Source organism: Salmo salar, chromosome ssa01, assembly GCF_905237065.1.
Source record: "Salmo salar chromosome ssa01, Ssal_v3.1, whole genome shotgun sequence".
NCBI lineage: Eukaryota > Metazoa > Chordata > Actinopteri > Salmoniformes > Salmonidae > Salmo > Salmo salar.
In genome coordinates, this window is record NC_059442.1 from 153,629,666 (window position 1) to 153,656,451 (window position 26,786).

At 42.9% G+C, this 26,786-nt stretch overlaps 1 protein-coding gene and 1 pseudogene across 1 annotated transcript in view; both read left to right on the forward strand.

Annotated features, from left to right (window-relative positions):
• The window catches only part of LOC106568716 (microtubule-associated protein 1B-like), a 30,360-nt gene extending 20,931 nt beyond the window's left edge, over positions 1-9,429 (forward strand). The window contains exons 5-7 of the mRNA XM_014139299.2: positions 22-4,999; positions 5,163-5,401; positions 5,623-9,429. Coding sequence (XP_013994774.1) covers positions 22-4,999; positions 5,163-5,401; positions 5,623-5,778 — 5,373 coding nt within the window. The 3' untranslated portion in view covers positions 5,779-9,429. The remainder of the gene's footprint in view (positions 1-21; positions 5,000-5,162; positions 5,402-5,622) is intronic.
• Positions 9,430-21,631: 12,202 nt separating this feature from the next.
• On the forward strand, positions 21,632-25,413 carry LOC106568571 (pentatricopeptide repeat-containing protein 2, mitochondrial-like; annotated as a pseudogene).
• The last annotated feature ends 1,373 nt before the right edge of the window (positions 25,414-26,786 follow it).

Here is a 26,786-nt window from a genome sequence, read left to right on the forward strand (position 1 = left end):
CTCTCTCTCTCTTATCCCCAGATTGGTGAATTACTTAGCACTATTCGCCCAGCAAACAAGGCAAGCCTAACCCTCTATTGCCCTGAGCAAGGTGACTGGAAAAACTCTAACTTGGACAAACACAACCTACAAGACTTCATCAACATGAAGCTCAACTCACCACTGATACTCCCAGAGATGGAAGGTCTCTCAGAGTTCACAGAATACCTGTCGGAGTCAGTAGAAATCCCATCGCCATTTGACATGCTGGAGCCTCCGACCTCTGGCGGTTTCCTGAAGCTCTCAAAACCATGCTGCTACATTTTCCCTGGCGGCCACGGCGACTCTGCCCTCTTTGCGGTGAATGGGTTCAACATGCTCATCAACGGGGGCTCCGACCGCAAGTCCTGTTTCTGGAAGCTGGTGAGACACCTAGACCGGGTAGACTCCATCCTCCTGACCCACATCGGGGACGACAACCTGCCAGGCATCAACAGTATGCTCCAGAGGAAGATGGCTGAGCTGGAGGAAGAGCAGTCACAGGGTTCCCAAGCTACTGGCGACTGGTTGAAGAACCTCATATCCCCAGACATTGGGGTTGTGTTCTTGAACACCCCTGATAATCTGGGGAACCCTGCTGAACCCAACTTCAGGGTGAGGAGGAACATTGAAGAGGCAGCACACACACTCCATTACCTGAGCAAGTTGAATCTGAGGGCCGAGCCTTTGCAGAGGCCGGTCGGGAACACTATTGAACCCATCATTCTGTTTCAGAAGATGGGCGTGGGGAAGCTTGAGATGTATGTGCTGAACCCGTCGAAGAACAGCAAGGAGCTGCAACATTTTATGAAGCAGTGGACAGGCAGCGAGAAAGACAAAGCCACTGTTATTCTGCCCAATGGAAAAGAATCGGAGCTTGCAATTTCTTATATGACCTCAATCTCTTCCTTGATTGTGTGGCACCCATCAAACCCTTCAGAGAAGATAGTACGTGTCCTGTTTCCAGGCAATGCCTCTCAGTATCACATCCTTGAAGGTTTGGAAAAACTAAAACACTTGGACTTCTTGAAGCAGCCAGTTGTCACCCAGAAGGAGCTATCTTCTAACTTGGCACCAGCTCTAAAGCAAGCAAAGCTGAAACATAAAACTGACAGCAAGGAGAGTCTGAAGTCAGTCTCTAGGCCATCACCAAGCAAAAGTTTCAAAAAGGAGTCAAAGGAGGAAGCTCCAGAGAAGGCAAAGACAGATGCAGAATCGGCTCAAGAAAAGACTAACAAATTTGAGAAAAAAGACAAACCTTTGGTGAAAAAGGAAAAAGCGAAGGCACCGGAAAAAGAAGTGAAGGTGAAAGCAGAGCCAACTACTGAAACTCCAGAAAAGAAGAAGGCTGAAATGAAACCAAAATCTCTTAAGGAGAAGATTATTAAAAAAGAACCCAGGAAGTCTGTAGAAAAGAAAAATGATGAAAAGGAGGTAAAGAAAGAAGTAGCAAAGAAAGATGATAAGCTAACATCTAAAAAGGAAGAAACACCCAAAACGGAACAGAAGCAAGAAACACCCAAAAAGGAACAGAAGGTAAAGAAAGACATTTTAAAGAAAGACAGAGATTTCAGGAGGGATTCCCCCATGAAGGTGAGGAAGGAAGAGAATAAGGAGCAAAAGAAAGACGATCTAAAGAAAGACATGAAGAAGCCATCCAAGGATTTAAAAAATACTCCATCTGCTTTAAGCGAAGGGAAAAAACTTGCAGCAAAACCAAAACCTCTGAAAAAAGATGACACTACAAAGAAAGACTTTGGAAGCCCTTTCAAGTCCAAGGCAAAACCAAAAGTCACCAAGAAGGACCTCAAGGCCACAGATGCTAAATCTGCTGTTGCAGGAGCTGCAGCTGTCACAGCAGGAGTGGTAGCCACCGTCACTTGTGCTGCGGAGGTCCTTGAGACAGAAAGAGCCATGATGTCTTCTCCAGAGGACCTCACTAAGGACTTTGAAGAGCTCAAAGAAGAGGAGATCTTTCAGGAAGAAGAGCCGGTGGTGATCCACAGAGAGGACCTCATGCACTCTAAGGAGTCCCCTGAAGCAGCAGAGTCTCTGGATGAGGGGATCACAACCACTGAGCATGAAGGAGAAAGCGGGGAGACTCCAGAGGAACAAGAGCATAAAGGGAAGTTGAGCGGCAGCGGCAGTGAGAAGTTTGAAGATGAGGGAACTGGGCTAGATTATGAAGAGAAGGGAGAGACAGAAGAGGTCCATGAGCCAATGAGAAGGGAAATGGACAACCATAAACATGCTGATGACAGTGAAGATGAGGACTCTGAGGACGAGGATGCAGAGCCAGACCAATGTGGAAAAGATCATAACAGAAATGAAAGAGAAGTACAGAAGTGGGGCCTGTCGGTTACACCCCCTCCCAAAACGTCTGAGCCTCTCTCTCCGTCTGCATCTATTCATGATGAGACCCTTCCAGCTGGCTCTGATGACGAAGCAGCCTCAGATGATGAGAACCGTGACGAGGCATACACTGCTACATCTGGCCACACCCAGTCAACTATTGAGATCTCCAGTGTGCCGACTCCAATGGACGAAATGTCCACGCCAAGGGATATTATGAGTGACGAGACTACTAACGATGAGACAGAGGATTCTCCCTCTCAGGACTTTGCCAGGTTTGGAGGAACAATGTTAGGAGATCTTGAGAGGAAGAGGCTGTCTCCACTACACGACGGCCCAGAGTCAGACCATTCAAAGAGCGATGCCACCGAAGGCAGGGACTACAACGCTTCTGCATCCACAATATCTCCACCATCGTCACTAGAAGAGGACAAAGAGGAAGGGTTCAAGTCCGACAAACTTGGTCTTGATTCAGCAAGCTCTGTACTCACCACAACTTCACCTCTCATCCGCTCCCCTTCAGCTCCCAAAGGAACCTTTGACTCATACTCATCTGGATTCGCGGCACCAGTTGAACTGTGCACAACACTTTCAGGATCATCAAAGGCAGCAGTTGGGTCTACTACTAGCCCAGATGACAAGACATTGGAAGGTACCACCTCACCTCATTCCTCTGGTCACACCCCTTACTTTCAGTCTCCCGTGGATGAGAAGGCTGGCTCTATAGCACCTGCAAATGACCATGGTCCCGTAATTGTAGAGGTTACAAGTGATAAAGAAGATTCCAACAGGGTCAGCCCCATGGACGACCCAATTCCTGACCACACCTCGACTGTAGAGAAGGTGCTGTCCCCAATCAAGAGCCCGCCGCCTGTAGGAGAAGGAAAGTTACACTTTGATTTAGATCATATGTCAACAATGCACTCGAGTCAAGATGAGAAGAAAAATGAGGCTAGCGACAGTATCTCAATCTCATCCACAAACCCATTCGCAGGTTTCAAAGAGGAGAGTAAAATGTCGATCACGTCTGATAAATCGGGTAGCCCTGTAGATGAGGCTGTAGCAGAGGACACTTTTTCACACATCGCCTCAGCTTCCACCGCCTCACTGGCCACCAGCTCATTCCCAGAGCCTATGACAGATGACGTTTCCCCTGCTCTCCACGGTGAAGCCGGCTCCCCTCAATCAACAGAGGTGGAGGACTCCCTATCTGTCTCTGTGGTTCAGACTCCAACCCCTTTTCAGGAGGCAGAGGTCTCTCCTAAGGGGGAGAGCCCCAGGCCCATGTCAATCTCTCCAGACATCTCACCAAAGACAGCCAAATTAAGGACGCCAGTGCAGGAGCCTAAATCCCCAGAGCATTCCACCATGTCATTTGGCCAGGAGTCCCCTGATCACTCATTAGCCCTAGATTTCAGCAAACAGTCTCCAGAGCACCCTTCTGCAGGCAGCCTGCGTGCCACGGAGAACGGGCCAACAGAGGTGGACTACAGCCCCTCAGAGGGGAATGATCTGAGATCCTCCGAGCAGTACAGACCCACTGTAGACAAGCCTATGCTTTTCAAAGACAATGACTCAGGTCGCGTCACTTCTGCGTCCCCATCAGACGCATCTCAGTCCACCCCCTCGACAACTACGCCTTGTCAGATGAGGGAAATGTCACCGGGCTTAGCCCAGCAGATGGACAAATCCCCTGCCACCCCGAAAGGGTCTTCCCCCTCTTCCCCCTCCTATTCTTGCTTCACTCAGAAAACAGATATGCCCCTAGCAGCAGAGACTAATCCCTTCAAATGTGGTGGAGATTCCAAATCCCCTGTCAGCCCCAAGGTTCCCTCCCCATCCTACTTACCACTCTCTTTCAACCTCTCCGACTATCAGAAGTGTGCAGGTGGTTCCAAGGACCCAGACTCCTCCCAGAAGAGCCCCTCTCCTGGGTCTAGGACAGATGTTGACCTTTGCCTTGTGACCTCTTGTGAGTACCGCCACCCTAAGACAGAGCTGTCCCCATCCTTCATCAACCCCAGTCCTTTGGAGTACTTCATGAATGAGGAGAACCCTCTGGAGGAAGAAAAGCCTCTGGCTAAGTCAGGTGGAGGACCTCCACCCCCTGGTAGTAAACTCCACGCTAAGCAATGTGAAGAGACCCCACCAACCTCCATCAGTGAATCCGCCCCATCCCAGACGGATTCGGATGTTCCCCCTGGGACAGAGGAGTGTCCCTCTATTACTGCGGACGCAAACATAGACTCTGAGGATGATTCTGAGACACTACCAACAGACAGGACCCTGACTTACAGACATGCTGATCCTCCTCCCGTGGCTCCCAGGGACTCTGCTCCGTCTCCAGCCCACCCAGATGTCACCATGGTGGATCCGGAGGCCGACAAGCCCCCCGCTGACGACAACAACCAGACTAAGGACAAGGACTCAAAGGCAGAGGGAGCTGAGAAAGCTAAGAAGAAGAAGCTCACCAAGACCAAGTCCTCCTCACCAGTCAGAAAGACTGGCCTTTCAAAAGTTAAGGATTCAAAAGTAATGGCCTCTCCTAAGAAAAGTGTAGGAGAAGGGAAAGATGCCAAAAATGCAACCAATAGCTCTGCATCCAGGGGTGTGAAAAGTGCCACATCAGGTAAGACTCATATATTTTCTTACTTGGTCATGAGTCTAGAAGCTTTGGTTAGTTTCTGATTAAATACGTTTAAAGTTCAAGCTCAGTTTGCCTCAGTATAGAATCACATGTTTTTCATCCATTATGTACATAGATTTCTAACAAAGCTGCATCTCTGTCTCAGGTTCAGGCAGTGGAAAGGCAGCAACTGCAATACCCATACCCAACTGCCCTCCCATGTACATGGATTTGGTTTACATCCCAAACCACTGCAGCGCCAAGAATGTGGATGCAGAGTTCTTCAAACGGGTCAGGTCATCCTACTATGTAGCAAGTGGCAATGACCAGACGGCCCAGGAGCCCAGCAAAGCTGTCCTGGACTCACTGCTGGAGGGCAAAGCCACCTGGGGAAACAACATGCAGGTACAGTGAGACAGTCAATTTAACAGAATAACCATATTATAATCCCATAGTATCAGAAAGAGAGGTGCCATAGAGAAGATAGACAAGACTTAAATAGTATACATTGAGAAAATACTGTCAGAACCTTTTTTAGCTTCTTAATGCTGATCAAAATGAAGCTAATATGCTCAGAGTTTTGTGAAAAAAATAGTATGCAAACCCTAACCCTTCTTTGTTGGCAGGTGACCCTGATCCCGACTCATGACTCAGAGGTGATGAGGGAGTGGTACCAGGAGACCCATGAGAAGCAGCAGGACCTGAACATCATGGTGCTGGCCTCCAGCTCCACCGTGGTCATGCAGGACGAGTCCTTCCCCGCCTGCAAGATAGAGCTGTGAACCTGATCCTGGGCCTCGTTCCATTCCAAATTATGCTTCTCTTCTTCCCTTAACTTCTCCCTTCACTGGAGTGTGCACTCTATTGACGTTCCAAGACGTTTCTGCAAGGGAGCACCTTCTGATGGAGGGAAGGGGTCGTAGTAATTTGGATTGGAACAACCCTCTGGACTCTCCTGATCAAATGATCTAGTGATCAAATGGATCATGTTGTTAGTGGTATCTTTGAGTTGGGGTGAGGGATGACGTAGACATAGAGTAAATGTAAACGCATGTAATTTAAACAAAGGCTGTGTGCCAACATTAATGAAATATACATAGCCTACATTAAAATTATGTTCTGGTTTGAAAAAACAATGGCAAACATAATTGTTTTAATGAAGTCCACAATACCCAAAAGAAGTATCTGACACAAGTATCAGCTTTGTGGAGCACTTTGAGTAAGGAAATGGCATAGCAATATCCTGTACGGAATGAAAAATTGGATCTGACCACTATGGAGAACATAAAATGAGAACATAGAATGCTCCAACTGTATAAATTGGTGCTCTTGACGTAGATTGATTTCTTCAGAAAACAACATTTCCCATGAGCACCAGTTATCAATTAATTATCAAGTCAAATCAATATAGAAAAATTCTTGAGAATATACTTGTTCATACTGGGGACAAAAAAAGGTCTGACAATAATACAAAATTATTGAGATATTATGATGAAATCTATTTGTCCTCAAGTTTGGGACTACACGTCAAAATGTGTACGATTCTGGTACATGCCGTTACTTTCTTAATGTAATCCATTACAGTTACTAGTTACCTGTCCAAAATTGTAATCAGTAACATACATTTTGTATTACCCAAACTCAGTAACGTAATCTGATTACTTTTGGATGACTTTCACCTTTAGACACATTAGAAAAAGACACAAAGGATCCATCAAAATGCATTTGGTGTGTCATAGTGATCTCTGACTTGTGGCCACACTCACTCTGGTGGAACAACCTTAAACTTGCGCCTTTGTTCAATGCTGAATTGAATGTCATTGAGAGAACAGAAAGGTGTCAATGTATTTTTCGCAAACATCCTTTCTGAATTTAAAAAGTAATCCAACTAGTAGTCATCTAGTTTTTCAAAAGTATCTGTAATCCGATTACAATACAACTGATTACAGTCACAGTTTTTCCCCCCCATGTAATCAGTTACTCCCCTGGGTGTGATAGTAGGTCATCAAACAATGCCTCAAGCCACTGATTATATCTCTGTCTATAAAAATAACTAATCTATCAAATTGATTTAACCAAGCTGCATACACCAAAGGATCGAGGAAAACACGTTTAAGTTATTGCCTTAGGAAGTGAATTGAATGTAAAAGATTGATGCACTGAGGACAAATAGCCTATGTAAGAATGATTAGAAAACGTAAAACACAATTTAACAAGAGTCTGTCCCCAACTGTCAGATAATCTCTGTATAGAGTTAGTTTAGTTTGATACTGATGGAGTAAATACAGAGTAAGATGAAGGTTCAACTGCACTGAGGGGCCTATGAAACATAACACGTTTGTCTTAATTCATTGTAATTATTTAGAGAACAAGACAATTCTAGTCAAGATTTGCCCATGACTCTGACACTGTCTTGATTTAGAATTACGCTGCATGCTTTGTGATCCTGTTCGTGCAAACGATTGTTGATTTGTCTTTGTTAACATCAGTTAATGCAAACCTTTTCTTTGGGGGCTATGATTTTTGTTATTTCAGCTCAGTGTTTTAAGAGTTGTTATTTATTTCATGTATTATTGGCTACCTTTTAAAATGTAATCTAGTCTCTTAAAGATATACAATATGAAAGGTATGTATATAATCGGCCAAACTTAATTTAAAAAGTGTGTTGTTTTAAAATAATGTCTTATGTTCAGATTTGATCTTTATAGCTTATTGGTTTCTATTGATTTAAATAGAACTCTATGTAGTGTACTGTAAACTTCTGCTCAGTCCGTCCTCCCTAGCCAAGTAAAACTCAACTCCACCATGTTCTTCACATCAATGGAGTTGAGCGGAGATGAGAGTGGACGGACTGGAGCTCCGACGTCACATAAAGGTTTTTAACAAAAACAACGGATTTCAGCACCCAAAAAATAGTCAGGGGAGGGGTCTGTGGATCAGTCTCAGTCCATTCACTCATAAGTTAGTCACGTTATATCTCAGACAGCTGCATCATTCATGGGGGCTACATGTTTACTGTTGCCTTGTTTTATGTGATTTTGGAGCTCCAGTTCGCCCACACTAGTCGCTGCTGAACTCTGTTGATGTGAGGTACATAGGGGAGTTGAGTTTTACTTAGCTAGTCCTCCCCAGCATTTTGTGTAGAACCACAAATGGAGCCCTAGCGACTGCTTGAATGTGCTACCATATGTTCAGGCTTGTGAAGTGAGACACTTTCCTAACCTTACATTTTTTTCTGTTTTTAAAACACTGTACTATAATTATAAAAAGTTTTGTAGCAGGGTGAATGGTCAGAAGAAATGTGCATGAGTAATAAGCTTTTTTTCTCTTTTTAAGGATTGGGGAAATCTGTTCTTATCTGCCAAAACAACAACTCAAGGCTGTGCTAATATAAATGAAGACATACATTAAGAGTTGGTTCTTCCTTGAGGTGTTGCCAGCTACACCATAATGGCATGGAGTGAAAAGTTAAACTAAAGGTCCCTATCTTCTGACTATGTTGGCAATTTTAAGATCTTTAAATCTGCTTCATCATAGTCCATGGCCCTAGCTACTCAAGGAGGATATGTAGTACCTCGGCCTACCACAGGTCTATATAAAGCACTGGTCAATATGCCTTTTGTGGTTGCAAGATGGCAGCACCTCTGCCAAATCCCTACGAGTCAGGTAAAGCTCTGTATAGATACGCCTTGAGAAGAGTAAAACACGGGGGAGAGTGACTGTTTTGGGTATGAGTTGGGGTGTGAAAGAAAAAAAACGAGACACTTTTAAAGCCAGGAAAAATGGCAAAGCCATGAACAGAACAATAGAAAACAGATGTTCAAACACCAACCGTCTATATCAACCAAACAATTTAATGACCACGCCTATAGGGAGGCCACCAACATACTACAACTGTCCACCACTCAGAACAAACGGTCACTGGTTAAGTAAAAACTCACATAGGCAAAATATTACAGTCAACCAACCAGGGCCAGGAACTTAGTTACTGCCTCCATGACAGGTCTCCATGGCAACACATTTATCCAGTTGTCCTGTACAGCTCTGCAACCGGATACTTTAATCATAAGCATGACCATCCTGCTGTTCAACCACAAACTATAGTGACCGACCGACCACACACCACTCTTTCTTGATCTTTCCTTACTTAACTACTGTACTGTATTCCTTGCTCTATCTTTCTCTATTTTGGGTGATTGTTAATACTGTCTGTCTGCAACTGTGTGGTATAAAATTGTCTTGTGATCTCTGCATCCTCTCCTTTTCCAAACTCATATCTAATGTAGCGGTTAGTTTCAAGTGAAAGTATTATTTAGTGCTTTTCTGATATTTGTGTGCAATGTCTCCTCTCCCTCCTATGGGACATTTGATGTAAAGGGACCTACTATTAAAACCTAAAAAAAGAGCCACAAACTCTTGTGGAAAATCATGAATCTGTCTCTTTTTTTCTTGAATGAAGGTATATTCGGAAGTAATGGTTTCATGATGATGATGATGATAATGATGATTACGATGATGACATCACCAAGAAGAATGGACTCACTATACAAGCTTACCATATGTTGGTGACCTAAGACTCATAAAACAAAACAGGGCTAAATGGCTCAACTCATGACCCAATGAAAAGCTGTGCTTTACTCTACAATACATGACAGAGAGACATGAGAGCAATCCTTAATTGTGTGTGTGCTTCACCCTAATGGAGAGGCATTAGCTCTTTACCAACAGGTAGGGGTCAGACTCAAAATCAATACATCACATCAAAACAAACAGCAGTAACACAAACCCCCTACCCCATAGGAACGAGGAAGACCATTGGAGCAAAGCAAACCCCCCCTACCGACCAACCAACCGTGGACAGAAACAAAAGGTTGTTGTTGTAGCTATAATAACTGCTCTCGTGGACTGTAGATTCAGAGACATACAGTTTCCTGGCTGTATGGAGGCTGGCTGGTAGGTTAATGGTTAACATCCCTTCTGGGAGTGTGATTGGCTATAAAGGGACAATGAGGCCCCAGGCAGAGACAGGCTCCATGGCCTTCAGGGTGACAGGTGTCCCTGACAGGCAGACAGCCCAGGCAGACAGCCCAGGCAGACGGCCCAGGAAGGGGATTTATGACCCCGAGAGACGGGAGAGAGATTGGAGGAAGAGGTGTAGAGCAGGGAGAGATGTAGAGGATGGAGAGAGAGAGATGGAGTTTGGGGTGAGAGATTAAAACCAGAGGAGAGATTGGAGGGAGATAGGGAGACAAGGGAGGAGAGATTCGAGGCTCAGACAGTCACCCTGTTTGTCATGTTGTCACCACAGTGCTTGGTAGGGGCATCAGCCTGGCTTCAGACACATTTTCCCATAAGAGACATGTTGGACAGATGTTTAGGTAATGAGGGTGTGAGAAGCATGACAATGCAATCATTTTACTCTTGCTGAAAATGAAACCGAAAAGATAGAAGAAGCAATCAACAATCAACATTGAAACTGATGGAATAAAGAATCAACCAACCAATAAGATATATGGAACCTGGAAGCATTGCACCTGCAGGTGGTCTATAGCCTTCTCAAGGTGACCTTTCTCACGGCAACATCATTAACAGCACAGCAGCATTGTTAGCAGATGTCTTTCAGTCTAGGCCACAAACATACGTTTAGGGGGAGGGTGTTGGAACAGAGTCCTAATGAGTTCATTAGACGGGGAGATAATCAATGTAACACTTCCAGATTAACAAACACACACACACATGCACGCACACATGAATTGTAACTCCTCCAGAGTACAATAATTAACCGGTTGCTGATAGGGAAGTCCCCTAACTAACTGTCCAGCCCAGGAGCCATATGGGATCATTCTAAGTGCAGAAATGTGCAGTTCTTTGTCACTTGCAATCTACACTGAGTGTGAAAAACATTAAGAACACCAACCTAATATTTTGCCCTTTGAACAGCCTCAATTTGTCAGGGCATGGACTCTACATGGTGTCGAAAGCTGGCCCATGTTGACTCCAATGCTTCCCACAGTTGTGTCAAGTTGGCTGGATACACACAGGAAACTGTTGAGTGTGAAAAACCCAGCAGCGTAGCAGTTCTTGACACAAACCAGTGCACCTGGCACCTACGACCATACCTTGTTCAAAGGCACTTAAATCTTTTGTTTTGCCAATTCACGCTCTGAATGGCACACATACACAATCCATGTCTCCATAGTCTCAAGGCTTAAAAATCCTTCTTTAACCTGTCTCCTCCCCTTCATCTACACAAGTGACACCAATAAGGGATCATAGTGTTCATGTAGATTCACCTGGTCAGTCTACGTCATGGAAAGAGCAGGTATTCTTAATGTGTTGTACACTTAGTGTATTTTACTTTGTTTATTACACTGAGGGAAAACATAGCATTGCTAAATCCTCAACAGGACAGGTTGTTGTAATTTTCAGGAATTGAAGAATATTTCATTAATTGAAGACTTCTTATCCCCCAAAATGCATATGTGTGTTTATTCATCTTTGGGGAGGGTGGAATTGCTGTAATATACTGTAATATACTGTCTTTAAAGGCACAGTGCAGTTAAAATTCAGTTTTCCTGTGTTTTATATCATATTGTACAACAGCTGATGAAACGAACACTGTAAAAGTGTGATTTTTTTTCTTGTCAGTGTTATTTCCTGATAGTTGCTGGTTGAATATACATTCTACACAGAACCTTCTAATCAGCAGGTTTGCATGGGTGGGAGTTTCAGCTTTCCATGGTGACATCCCCATGCGGTAAATTGGTTAATAGACCAATAACAAAGAGAGTTCAAAACCTCTCTGCAAATAACAGCTAGTTTTCACTCCCAGACAGTCCTAGCCAAATCTTTGCTTGAGAAATAGTTTTTTTGCTAAAATTGTATTTTTACCCATTTTAATGGAAATCTATTACAGTAAGGTACTTCATTGTTACCCAGAAATGATTTGATATTGGTATAAAAATGGCTACATTGGGCATATGACACCTGTACATACAGGGGTTGAAGGGTTGTGCAGGTTGTATGATTTACTCAATTAGAATGCATACAATATGCAAATGTAGAAACTTTGGAGTAAAGTGAACCCACATTGATTTAAGGTGGACAAAAACAATATTTTAAGAAAATACTATATATTATAAATGTGAGAGATGGATCTTACGATCACCCCTTCATTCATCTTCACAATTAAAGACAAACCACTAGTCACTATGGTCACTGAGTCGTTTCATTCACTATAAAGGACATAGGTGGTAAACCGCCCACTGCGTCATGGTACTACTAAGCACCATAGTAGGTGAGATTGAAACTCAGGACATGTATTAATGATGATGGCACAGGCTCACCCCGGGCCCTTTCCAGCACCCAGACGAAGAGCACACAGGGATAAATCAAAGAACAGCCATTCGCTGGCGGAATAACTTGGCAGAGAGTCAGAGGAAGAAGTCTGGGTCACAAACTGGACCCATTGTATAAGCTATGTGGCTAGGTCCACTAGCTATGTCTGTCTGTACAAACCCTGCAGTATGTTTGAATGACTGTAATTAATGGTTGCATCTAAGAGAAAGGTTATTCTTTAAATTGAAGGCAGAACATTAAACGAGATTAAGAAATGTATATGCAAAAGTCTAACCATCAAGTGGAATAAGTTACATAAAAACCAGCGTTTTTTAAGTTCTATGAGGTCTTGCAAGAAGTACATACTGCATCAGAGACTCAGAGACTCCACAACGTCACTGATACTTCAGCAAGGGATGTACTGTTAACCAACCAGGACGAGGGAGGAGAGGACCAGCAACACAGAAGAGGGGGTAGTGTCAGGAGAATGTGTCTAGTCAAGGACACACACCAAGGCCACAGCATCTGTCAATGTGCATGGGAGAGAGAGGAGAGAGAATTAGATAGAATGAGAGGGAGAGAGACAGGCAGAAAGAATGGGAGAGATAGAGATGGACAGAGAGAGAGAGAGAGAGAGAGAGAGAGAGAGAGACAGACAGACAGACAGACAGACAGACAGACAGACAGACAGACAGACAGACAGACAGACAGACAGACAGACAGACAGACAGACAGACAGACAGACAGACAGACAGACAGACAGACAGACAGACAGACAGACAGACAGACAGAAAGGGAGAGACTGATTGACAGAGAAGCAGAGAGAGAGGGCACCGACACACATACTGTAGAGAGCAAGAGGATGAGCATAACTCTTCACCGCCAGTGTGTTCATGAAGTGCAGGCAGCATACCAATCAGCCAGTCTGGGGTATTCCAGGCTGTGTGAGCCTCCGAACCAGTCTGAGAAAATAGTTATCCCCCAGGGCATCCTGTGCTTTACTACTATTACTAGATATACTACTACTAGATCTACTGCTACTAGATATACTCCTATTACTACTACTACTAGATCTACTACTACTACTACATCTACTACTCAACATCTACTACTACTGTTACTACTCCCAATACTACTTCTAGATCTACTACTACTACTACTAGAACTACTACTACTAGATCTATTGCTACTAGATCTACTTCTACTCCTAAATCAAATCAAATCAAATGTATTTATATAGCCCTTCGTACATCAGCTGATATCTCAAAGTGCTGTACAGAAACCCAGCCTAAAACCCCAAACAGCAAGCAAAGCATGTGAAAGAAGCACGGTGGCTAGGAAAAACTCCCTAGGAAAAACTCCCTAGAAAGGCCAGAAACCTAGGAAGAAACCTAGAGAGGAACCAGGCTATGAGGGGTGGCCAGTCCTCTTCTGGCTGTGCAGGGTGGATATTATAACAGAACATGGTCAAGATGTTAAAATGTTCATAAATGACCAGCATGGTCAAATAATAATAATCATAGTAGTTGTCGAGGGTGCAACAAGCACGTCCGGTGAACAGGTCAGGGTTCCATAGCCGCAGGCAGAACAGTTGAAGCTGGAGCAGCAGCACGGCCAGGTGGACTGGGGACAGCAAGGAGTCATCATACCAGGTAGTCCTGAGGCATGGTCCTAGGGCTCAGGTCCTCCGAGAGAAAGACAGAAAGAGAGAATTAGAGAGAGCATATTTAAATTCACACAGGACACCGGATAAGACAAGAGAAATACTCCAGATGTAACAGACTGACCCTAGCCCCCCGACACAATTGTTTGAAAATGTACTACTACTACTAGTAGTACTAAATAATTTTGTGCACCCCCCCAAAAAAATGAATAAATAAAATAAGAATATATAAATATACACTATATATACAAAAGTATGTGGAATCCCTTCAAATTTGTGTATTTGGCATATTCAGCCACACCCGTTGCTGACAGGTGTATAAACTCGAGTACACAGCCTTGCAATCTCCATAGATGAACATTGGCAGTAGAATGTTTTTACTGAAGAGCTCACTGACTTTAGATCTAGTAATATATTATTACTAGATCTACTGCTACTAGATATACTACTACTACATCTACTACTGCTGTTACTACTCCTAATACTACTTCTAGATCTACTACTACTACTAGAACTACTACTATTATTTGATATAGTATTACTAGATCTACTGCTACTAGATATACTACTACATCTACTACTGCTGTTACTACTCCCACTGCAAATAGTCTGGGCCAAGGGATGTTCTGGGCCGTTCACACTATCCTCTGTAGTGCCTTGCGGTCGGCGGCCGAGCAATTATACTACTACTACTATTAAATCTACTACTACTAGATATACTACTTTTACTACTACTAGATATACGTCTACTACTAGATCTAATACTAATTCTAGATCGACCACTATTACTACTATTAGATCTACTACTACTATTATTACTACTACCAGACATACTACAACTGGGAGAAACTCCCCAAATACAGGTGTGCCAAGCTTATAGCGTCATACACAAGAAGCCTCGAGGCTGTAATCGCTTCCAAATGTGCTTCAACAAAGTACTGAGTAAAGGGTCTGAATACTTAGGTAAATGTGTTATTTCTGTTTTTTTATTTGTAATACATTTTCAAACAATAAAAAAAAACAGTTTTTGCTTTGTCATTATGGGATATTGTGTGTAGATTGTAACGTAACAAAATGTGGAAAAAGTCAAGGGACTGAATACTTTCCGAATGCACTGTATATACACTACATTACCAAAAGTATGTGGACACCTGCTTGTCAAACATCTCATTCCAAAATCATGGTTAATCAATATGGAATTGGTCCCCCCTTTGCTGCTATAATAGCCTCCACTCTTCTGGGAAGATGTTGGAACATTGCTGCGGGGACTTGATTCCATTCAGCCATACAAGCATTAGTGAGGTCGGGCACTGATGTTGGGCGATTAGGCCTGGCTCGCAGTCGGCGTTTCAATTCATCCCAGAGGTGTTCGATGGGGTTGAGGTCAGGGCTCTATGCAGGCCAGTCAAGTTCTTCCACACCGATCTTGACAAACAATTTCTGTATGGACCTCGTTTTTTTCCCCCTAACTGTTGCCACAAAGTTGGAAGTACAGAATCATCTAGAATGTCATTGTATGATGTGCGTTAAGATTTCCCTTCACTGGAAATAAGGGGCCTAGCCCGAACCATGAAAAACCACCCAAGACCATTGTTCCTCCTCCACCAAACGTTACAGTTGGCACTATGCATTGCGGGTCTCCTGGTATCCTCCAAACCCAATGGTGTCGAGTGTTACACCACTCCAGCCAACACTTGGCATTGCTCATCATGATCTTCAGCTTGTGTGTGGCTGCTCGGCCATGGAAACCCATTTCAAGAAGCTCCTGACAAACAGTTCTTGTGCTGAAGCTGCTTCCAGAGGCTGTTTGGAACTCGGTAGTGAGTGTTGCAACCGAGGACAGACGATGTTTACGCGCTTCAGCACTCGGCAATCCCGTTCTGTTAGCTTGTGTGGCCTACCAATTCGCAGCTGAGCCGTTGTTGCTGCTCGACATTTCCACTTCACAATAACAGCACTTACAGTTGACCGGGTCAGCTCTAGCAGGGCAGAAATTAGATGAACTGACTTGTTGGAAAGGTGCCATCCTATGACGGTGACATGTTGAAAGTCAGTGAGCTCTTCAGTAAAACCATTCTACTGCCAATGTTCATCTATGGAGATTGCAAGGCTGTGTACTCGAGTTTATACACCTGTCAGCAACGGGTGTGGCTGAATATGCCAAATACACAAATTTGAAGGGATTCCACATACTTTTGTATATATAGTGTATATTTATATATTCTTATTTTATTTATTCATTTTTTGGGGGGGGTGCACAAAATTATTTAGGCAACAGGGATCTTGATCCAGGAGGGGATGGAATGTCTCTGCTGTAACCAAAAAGCTTGATCTTGACATCTAGCCACTTAGCTAGCAAGTTAGTAAACCAAATGCATAGCTGGAGCCCTGAGCTGCATATCATTTATTTGACACATCTTAGATTTCTTGTAGTTATACTTAACTTAACTAATAAGCATTGGTGTAGAACGCACCCCCGCAGCTCCCCCCTGCCCCCTCCCCCCACCAAAAAATGTAGAGATTTTTAACAACGGTATTCAAAAGTCGGTATTTCTCAATACCCCGGTATACGGTTTAAACGGTATATCGCCCAAGCCTAACTGCTACCACTAATACATCTTCTAATAGTACTACCTATATCTTCCACTTTCTATGTGTCTCAACAACCTCTACACACTGGGTATCTTGTTTACAGTCCCATCAGTTGGTTAGCTGTGTCAATTCCATCTGCTGTGCTAAATAGACAGAGGGGCTGAAATGCTATGTCCATCTTTTGTCATTGCGTGACTTGGCTACTGGGCATTGTCCAAGGGTTCATGTGAGATGTCAACAGGGTCAAATACAAAACTTCAGCTGCACTCGACATGACATCTCTTACCCCCCTCTCTCTCTGTGTTGTTGTCCCATTACAACCCAGGAGCCTCTGTCTACAGTGGGACCTTGTCTGACTGACCCTCAGGGGCTTGTCCTGACTAGCACACAGAGTCAGTAGAGGCAGTCCCTGTTCCAGCTTTGCTACGTGCTTGTCCTGCTCTCTCTATTGCTCTCATTCTCTAGGACAAAAATAAATCCTTATTTTTTTATTTAACCAGGCAAGTCAGTTAAGAACAAATTCTTATTTACAATGATGGCCTACCGGGGAACAGTGGGTTAACTGCCTTGTTCAGGGGCAGAACGACAGATTTTTACCTTCTCAGCTCAGGGATTCGATCCAGCAACCTTTCGGTTACTGGCCCAATGCTCCAACCACTAGACTACCTGCCACCCCTTACTGGGGAACTCACACTGACATTTCCTGGAACTCTGGTATTCTGTGGTGATTTGTTCCACACATTTGGGCTAGTCTATAATACTTTGCATCACAATGAGAACAGAACATCCAGTATCTATCTGGTTGTGGACATAGGTGAGATACAGAAAAGATTAACATGGAGGTCTCTAGATTTGTGAGTCAGAAATACAGATAAAATCAAGATAAATCTCTGAAGTTATATCACACGCTTGCACGCACATACATGTGTGTACACACACACACACACACACACACACACACACACACACACACACCTCTGCCACCTCATATCATAAATAACCCAATGCATTGAGAAGAAGCCCTAGCTATGTCTGATTGGCCGGGAAGATGAAATCTCAGCGGGATGGGTGAGATGGAATCCTGTTGCTACAGCAACGGAGGTGAACCTCCCCCCCACTCACCTCGCTCTCAGTTCCTCTATGAGACAGTTACCTCATAAGTGGAAAGAGCTCCGAAACATCCATCTATCACAGAGGCGATCAGCATTTACACAGCTTCATAATGACATTACTGAGGCCTGCAGGTCCCCTGACACCTACTGTCTTTAATGTTTCCCCACTGTCAGAGGAGGCGGCCTGGGATCAGACAGAGAAAAGAGAGGAAGATTAATGACAATATGAAGTCTGTTTAATGCCTCGTGTCTATCTCAGTCTCCCACCAAATGAGTTATTTGACAGTCAGAGTTTCTCTGTGATACTGACCTTCAGGTTTCATTACAGGACCATGTCATCAATTTATGATCCAAAAATAGAGAGGTCAGTTAGATCATTTTTCCCACGATCTGGACTTGATCAAACAAACACCATGTAGAAAGCTTGGTTCATGAGAGGACAACTATTCTGCTTCAGTTAGTTTTTGCATCACCACCTTTTCCTTTGATACAGGCAGAGATGACATTCCCCATGGGACGGTGCTGCCTATTCTGCTCAAAGAAAGGCCCCTTTACAAAATCTTTGCAAGATATAATTCTACCAATTAACTGTGTCATAATGGGAGGACGACTGTTAGATCCTGAGATTGGGTCTGCTCTGCTCTCACAACATTTCCTCAACAGAGAACAAGGGAATCCCTCTCTGACACAAAATAATCGCAGGCAATACACACGCACAGGCACATACACACACATATTCACGCCCACACCGACACGCACACGCCCACACCGAGAAGAACAAAGGAAGAGGCTGCAGGCTACACTGGTTGACAGTGATATGAAACTGTTGATTACGTAAACTGGCTTTTTAAAACAGCAAAATGATGGTCCTCAACCTTCATTCAACAATCACACAGTCAGAAATATGGGAATTCTCATTCAATATGGCCACAGATGAAAACATTCCCAGTGTTTACTTTCTCAACCAATCAACTATCTGCTCTCTTTATGTATTATCCAATGACATTATAGCTCTCTGATTTGTCCAATCCACAAAGGTTGTTTGATACTCCCACCACCAGGCGAAATCATCCCAAGTGTCTGAGTATCGCCCTGAAAATGAATCTGTTTTTCTTCTCTTTTCTGCAACCATATCCCTTTCTCCTCCCCAATTCATAACTCACATTACATTAGCCTCTAAATTTGCAAGGCAAGGAAAACAATATCCTGGAATATAAAGCTTTCATTCCAGCAAGCACATTTGGTTCCTTGGAAGTTGTGGGAACGTATGTTTTTGGTATCACATTGGTTCTGGCAACGAAGCTATACGTTTCCTGACCTGTGAGGTTCTAAGAAAGGGAGGTTCTAAGAAAGTTTTACTCTGGTTCATTGAACGTTTTCCTGGGAGGTTTTTAGTAACGCTCTGAGAACAGAACTTATAGGTTATTTGGAGGTTTTTGAATAACTTCCTTAAAACCTTCACTGAATGTTTCAATAAGACTTTTAATAACACTGCTATCTTATTTTTGGTTAATATATGGATATTACTTGGCCAAAACTCTTGAGTTTAAGTTTGAAGCAACCACTTATGGGAGAATTTGGGTATTAATGCATTGAGAACCATGTGAATCAAATCAACATGGCTGTGTAGAAAGCTCTCATAGGTTAGAGATGTCATCAATAATGAATTTAGGATGCTCCCAGATAGTCTAGCGCTGCTGTCGTTAGGGAGCAGACAGGAAACTCTCTATTTCTCTGTATCTTTGTCTCTCTCTCTCTCAGTGGGTCTCTCTCTCTCTCTCTCTCTCTCTCTCTCTCTCTCTCTCTCTCTCAATCTTTTAGGTCCATTAGGGATGCTCATTCTGCTGCAGAGGATAAAAATGAAACTTGGAAATTAGCCAGCAGCAAATTGATCAGACCCTTCTGTACCTTTCTGAAGGAACTAGGGCTATGGGGACCAGCACTGCTCACTGGTGCTGAGCTATATATTCTCTCCTGTCGAAAAATGTGCACTGACAGGCAGCATACTGTTATGGGTCAGAGAGTCCCAATAGGAGTAGTTTATCACAACGATGAGGTCATCAGGCATATTTCTATATTAACCCCCTTCCCTCAATCTTACACATAATCTAGTACCTGAGTTTATCTATTCGATGTAATGTATTGATGATATAATAACATTTTGTCATGAATGTACTGTTCATATCTGTCAATGGATAGATAGCTTCTTTTGCAACATGATGATATGATATATTGGACCCAGAGCAGGCCCTACTGTACCATAGAACAAAGTACAAACAGTCCGAGAAGCTGCAGTCCAGTCAATGGAATGAACGTGTCGAAGTTGATATCAGACAGTTTTGTGCTTATTTAATTGATCGCCTAAACAGATTGTTTAGCTTAAAATGTTGATTGAGTATTATTTCTTCACATTTCTGGCACAAGGCAAGGCAAGGCAATAGGCCTATGTGTGGATGTTCCAAAATGCACACAGCACATACATTTAATGGACAGAGATGGAAATATTGGTTAGAAATTTAGAAAGAGGGGAGATCTAAAGATGCAACAACTATCATGGGCTGCTAAACAATGAAAGAAAGTTGAAAGAAAACCAATAGAATAGGAGAACGCATACTGTAAAACATCAACTAAACGCTGAGTCTCAAATTGCTGCCTGTCCCTTTTAATAGCCAGGCAACAGCACACATTTCAGCAAATAAACACCTGTTTCAAATAAACGCTGGGTCTAAATGAATTGTTTATGAGGTTACCATGAATTACCATTAATTGTTTACAAGGTTTAATGATTGATTTGTTACATTAAATAATTCAGTAATGAGTTAGTGCATATACCGCAATTTTTGTATACCCACTTCTCAAGGCACCACTTACTACACCACTGTTCCTAAGGCTGTGTTTACCACAGACCTTATTTTCGGCGTTTATAAAAAATAAATAAAAAGGCTTGAGCCATGGCAGAGTTAGTGCATGTACGGTAGTGAGTTGCCCATAAAAAGACACAATTACTATTGCTCTCTAAAGCAGGGACGAAAAGCTCAGGTCATAGTTTGGAGGGTGCATATTGTGTATGGGACACTGTCCCCTTCCGGTTGTAGGATGTAATAGATTTATGTTCAGTATGTGCATGTGCGAAATTAATTTAGTTTGTTAGAAACACAACCAGACGTCGGACAGCTAATGGGAATTGAGATGGCAAGATAATGATAATTTTACTCCAAGATAGTCCATTTGTCAGAAGAAATATGCGTTTTAACTAGACATTTGGAAATCCAGCGTAAAACTAGTCAACAGCCACGACCGGGCGCAGCCATTTTGAATGTTCCAACTAAATCGTGAAAAAGTGGAGAATAAAACGTATATATTTCTATCTGTTCGTTTTTTTCTTCACAGAACTTATGAATTGTATGGTAAAACAATAAATAAAATTAATTAATGCATAATAAGTTGCTGTGCTTATACCAAATCCAGCGCAGCAAAAGCAGAATGTTTTTGAATTGCCAAACCATTTCACCCTTTATTCTCGCAATAGTACAGTCAGGGGTAACATGGCGCTTGGCAGGATCGGCGGCTGCATCCGAATACTGCTTCACGATTGTCCCTCAAAAGGATTACTTTGTGGCCGCATACAATCGGACTGTATGGAATGCAGAGTAGGAGGTATATGAATAACTTATTTCATGGTTATGGTGCAGTACCTTGTCGACAAACCACCACACGAGGATTCTGTCTCAATCAATGTCACTTGCTGTGACAGCGGCTGAGATGTCTTTCCCTGTCCGGCTTTCATATTTGGAACTACTTCAAATTTCTAGACGAATTTGTAATGCATGCACTCCATTTCCACAAGTTGTTCAGCTCCATGGGTAAGTACAGTCGCACAGTACTCCTGTCAGAGACGGTCATGAAAATCTAGTCTAATATCATCTATGCTCATGTTGCTCCATTCATTCAGCAAAAAGGCATCTATTGTCAGAGGATGTTGTCAAACTACAAGAATTTCAGCAGCGGAAACAGGCAGTGGCTCATCAAGTGTCCGGATCAAAAAGTAGGCTGCTCAAGTTTTAATGTGACGTGGACAAGTACAGTGACATGCCTCTCTTGCAAGCTGCAAATACAACAATGCAGTAATCAATATCAATGCAGCACTAAACATAAGGTAGAACATTGTGTTATTATGGGGTATTGTGAACAAAAACACACAAGAAATGAAAATAAGAACACAAGAAAGTAAGAAGCTATATACAGGGTCAGTCCCAATACCATATTTACATTGTGCAGGGGATACTGGAGTGATAGAGGTAGATATGTATAGACGTAAGGTGACTAGGCAACGGGGTATATGATAAACAGCTTGTGTGTTATAAGAAATGATAGCAGATACATTTTGTTAAAATAAAGTAAAGACAAATGCCGAAAGATTCACAAAATATAAATGTCCTTGTTTTTCAAAGAAAAGCTTTTTTTTTGTCCATTAAAATAACATCAAATTAATTCGAAATACAGTCTCGACATTGTTAATGTTGTAAGTGACTATTTTAGGTGGAAACGGCTGATTTTTTAAAAATGGAATATCTACATAGGTGTACAGAGGCCCTTTATCAGCAACCATCACACTTGTATTCCAATTGCACGTTGTGTTAGCTAATCCAAGTTTATAATTTTAAAAGGCTAAATGATCATTAGAAAATCCTTTTGCATTTATGTTAGCACAGCTAAAACTGTTGTTGTGATTAAAGAAGCAATACAACTGGCCTTCTTTAGACTAGTTGAGTATCTGGAGAGACCTGAAAATAGCTGTGCAGCGATGTTCCCCATCCAACCTGACAGATCTTGAGAGGATATGCAGAGAAGAATGGAAGAAACTCTCCAAATACAGGTGTGCCAAGCTTGTAGCGTCATACCCAAGAAGACTTGAGGCTATAATCGCTGTCAACAAAGTACTGAGTAAAGGGTCTGAATACTTCTGTGAATGTGATATTTCAGTTTTTGTTTTTTTAATAAATTTGCAATTTCTAAAAACCTGTTTTTGCTTAGTCATTATGGGGTATTGTGTGTAGATTAATGAGGGGGAAAAAACAATTTAATCCATTTTAATAAGGCTGTAACAAAATGTGGGAAAAGTCCAGAGGCTGGAATACTTTCTGAATGCACTGTATATGTATGTGTGTGTATATATGCATGTCCTTACTGCTTGGGTCTAACTACTGTACCTCAACTACTTCTTTTGAAGTTGACAGACCATTTTCTATTCTGCAGGTCATTATTTGGAGGTATTCAATCGTAAGCTAAAGAAGAACGAGCTAATATTGAAGGATGAGCTGAAACTACTTCTACACCTATGCCAATCTGCAGAGGACATGGTCACAGCCAGAGGTGCCATCTACAGGTATGGGTCACACAGTAAAATACTCGTTTCTCACTAATGCATTGTGGCCACTGGCCAGATGAGTATCCTGACAATTAGCTGTCAAAACAGACCTGAAGATCAAGTCTACTCATCAGCTGTGTTACGGACAAAGCATTAGTCTGAAATAATTTAATGCAATCTTGAAGAGAACAGTAACGTAGCATTTGGAGAGTTTAAGTTTGGTCCCCTGTTCATGAGGCTGTGCTATGAGCTGGGGCTGGAGGAGATGGCTGCTGCCACTCTGACAGACAAGGTAACAATATTTATATGCAGCACTTGGACTACAACAATCAGGGAACAGTCATAATCAACATTTGAACTAAGTGCTGTCATAGTAACTCCTCCTCTTGACTAGGGCATTGATTGACGTTTACACATAGTGTAGTTTGTGAAGTTGTAAATATACTATATATCTATATTCTCTAACAGGACTTGAGAGGATTCTTTTCAGACTCAACCTCCTTCAATATTGCCATAGACATGTTGTTTATGAAAGGATTATATGAGAGTAGGTGGCATCCTTTTACTATTAGAAGGCAGACACATTAAACTATAAAGGAACATTTTTTTAGATGACTGATCTTTTTCATCACTAAACAATGTCTATAATAGTAGGTTCTCTGGATGTACTGCGAGATGAAGAACCAAGGTGTGCCATTCAACAAGGACACATTCACACTAGCAACTGGTACCTGCTATAAACTGGTGAGGACTTGTCCACCTTGCAGACATTGTATTGGTCCACCCTATAGACAGTCGATTTAACGCCCTGTTTCATGTTTACCAGAATACCCCGGAGTCCTATAGAATCTGTACGGCCCTGATAGAGGAGGGACAGACCAAAGGACACATTATGCCTACTGCTTCACTGTGGCTCTAGCACTTAGACAGGTTGGTCATCTATTTTTTTCTCTCTCTCTCTCTCTCTCTCTCTCTCTCTCTCTCTCTCTCTCTCTCTCTCTCTCTCTCTCTCTCTCTCTCTCTCTCTCTCTCTCTCTCTCTCTCTCTGGCATACAAATGTGTTTAAATATATTTTATTCTCCTTCCAGAATGATGTTGAAAAAGCACAATCCATGTTCGGTCAGATTATGAGCACTGACAGCAGAATATGTCAAAATCTCAAAGTGAGTTCTAATATTCACTGTCTTTACAATAACTTTGTAACTGTGTCAAGCTGTCAGTCAGGGAGCAGGCTATTTGATGATATTTCTGGTGTTGCAGGTGCTGATACTGGCTATGGCAGGAACTGTGAAAGAATCACTCTCTGTCTTGACCTTAGCTTTGGGATCCAGCAGCCCTGCATTTATAAAGAAGCCTGAATTCGCACAGGAAGTGGCGAGTAAAAAAAACTCCAAATGGATGTTTAATGTCTGATGCATAACCTATGTGTAATTATCTCTGAGTCATCCAGTCACAAATATAATTCATCAATACATCTATGTGTGCGTGGTCTCTTTCTCAGGTGGAGCTGTTGCGTCTTCGGAGCGAGGACAGTCCTCTGACGGCGAGCGTGGAGCAGGCAGTGTTCCACCTCCAGCAGGCAGGTCAGGTGACCCAACGAAACCTGGACGAGATGTTGTGTCATACCCCCATAGGGAAGAAGAGGATGCCCATGGGGATAATGGACGAGAGACGGATCAGCCGGAGGACTCTGAGGCGTCTGTAGTCCACTCTGTTGTCAGAGTGAATGGGACTTGGTTGTATCTCTCTGCGTGTTTGAGGGGATCAAGGTGAGGCGCAGAATTGTGAATCTTGATCAGATACTGAGTAGGTTTTTGGGTGGGAATTTGCAGATCAGTGATTCTGCGCAGTCCGAGTGCAATGTAGTGGATTTTAAACAAACATTGTTTCATTCTAAACTCTGCCTTAATTGTACCAGTCCCTGTCACAGCCATGGGGGTCTGGTCTCACACCACCCAAGCAAGGCTGAACAGAGATGCGCTCTCTCCCTACACCCAGAGCTGGACTTTATAGTGACCTATAGTGTACCAGTCAGTGCAATGTACCTCTCCTCTCAACCAGAGACCCTTCTGTATTCTTACTTTTTGGTCATATTCTTCACACGTTCACCCAAACATATACAATGGTACAGGTATACTAGTTGGTTCTATGTCTGGGGAGCCTCTTCAGAGCATTTCAGACTTTTAACTGCTGACTGTGAAAAGGTTTGTTGAATCCAAGGGACAGCAATGTGTGCAAAAGAAGAATGTAATGGTGTATGTGAGACAGATGTGTATAAACATGTAATTATTTGTGATTTATAGGGTAATACATATTGAATGAAATAAAAGCTGCTGTTGTAGAACTCTTTTTATTATTTTATTGTTGAATAAAGAGTCCTTCTTTACATAAGTCAAATCAACATGTATTTGTCACATGCACCGAATACAACAGGTGCAGACCTTACAGTGAAATGCTAACTTAAAGGCCCTTAACCACCAATGTACAGTCGTGTCCAAAAGCTTTGAGAATGACACAAATATTAATTTTCACAAAGTCTGCTGCCTCGGTTTGTATGATGGCAATTTGCATATACTCCAAAATGTTATGAAGAGTGATCAGATGAATTGCAATTAATTGCAAAGTCCCTCTTTGCTATGCAAATGAACTGAATCCCCCAAAAACATTTCCACTGCATTTCAGCCCTGCCACAAAAGGACCAGCTGACATGTCAGTGATTCTCTCGTTAACACAGGTGTGAGTGTTGACGAGGACAAGGCCGGAGATCACTCTGTCATGCTGATTGAGTTCGAATAACAGACTGGAAGCTTAAAAAGGAGGGTGGTGCTTGGAATCATTGTTCTTCCTCTGTCAACCATGGTTACCTGCAAGGAAACACGTGCCGTCATCATTTCTTTGCACAAAAAGGGCTTCACAGGCAAGGATATTGCTGCCAGTAAGATTGCTCCTAAATCAACCATTTATCGGATCATCAAGAACTTCAAGGAGAGCTGTTCAATTGTGGTGCAGAAGGCTTCAGGGCACCCAAGAAAGTCCTGCAAGCGCCAGGACCGTCTCCTAAAGTTGATTCAGCTGCGGGATCGGGGCACCACCAGTACAGAGCTTGCTCAGGAATGGCAGCAGGCAGGTGTGAGTGCATCTGCATGCACAGTGAGGCGAAGACTTTTGGAGGATGGCCTGGTGTCAAGAAGGGCAGCAAAGAAGCCACTTCTCTCCAGGAAAAACATCAGGGACAGACTGATATTGTGCAAAAGATACAGGGATTGGACTGCTGAGGACTGGGGTAAAGTCATTTTCTCTGATGAATCCCATTTCCGATTGTTTGGGGCATCCGGAAAAAAGCTTGTCCGGAGAAGACAAGGTGAGCGCTACCATCAGTCCTGTGTCGTGCCAACAGTAAATCATCCTGAGACCATTCATGTGTGGGGTTGCTTCTCAGCCAAGGGAGTGGGCTCACTCACCATTTTGCCTAAGAACACAGCCATGAATAAAGAATGGTCCCAACATATCCTCCGAGAGCAACTTCTCCCAACCATCAAGGAACAGTTTGGTGACGAACAATGCCTTTTCCAGCATGATGGAGCACTTTGCCAAAAGGCAAAAGTGATAACTAAGTGGCTCGGGGAACAAAACATCGATATTTTGGGTCCATGGCCAGGAAACTCCCCAGACCTTAATCCCATTGAGAACTTGTGGTCAATCCTCAAGAGGCGGGTG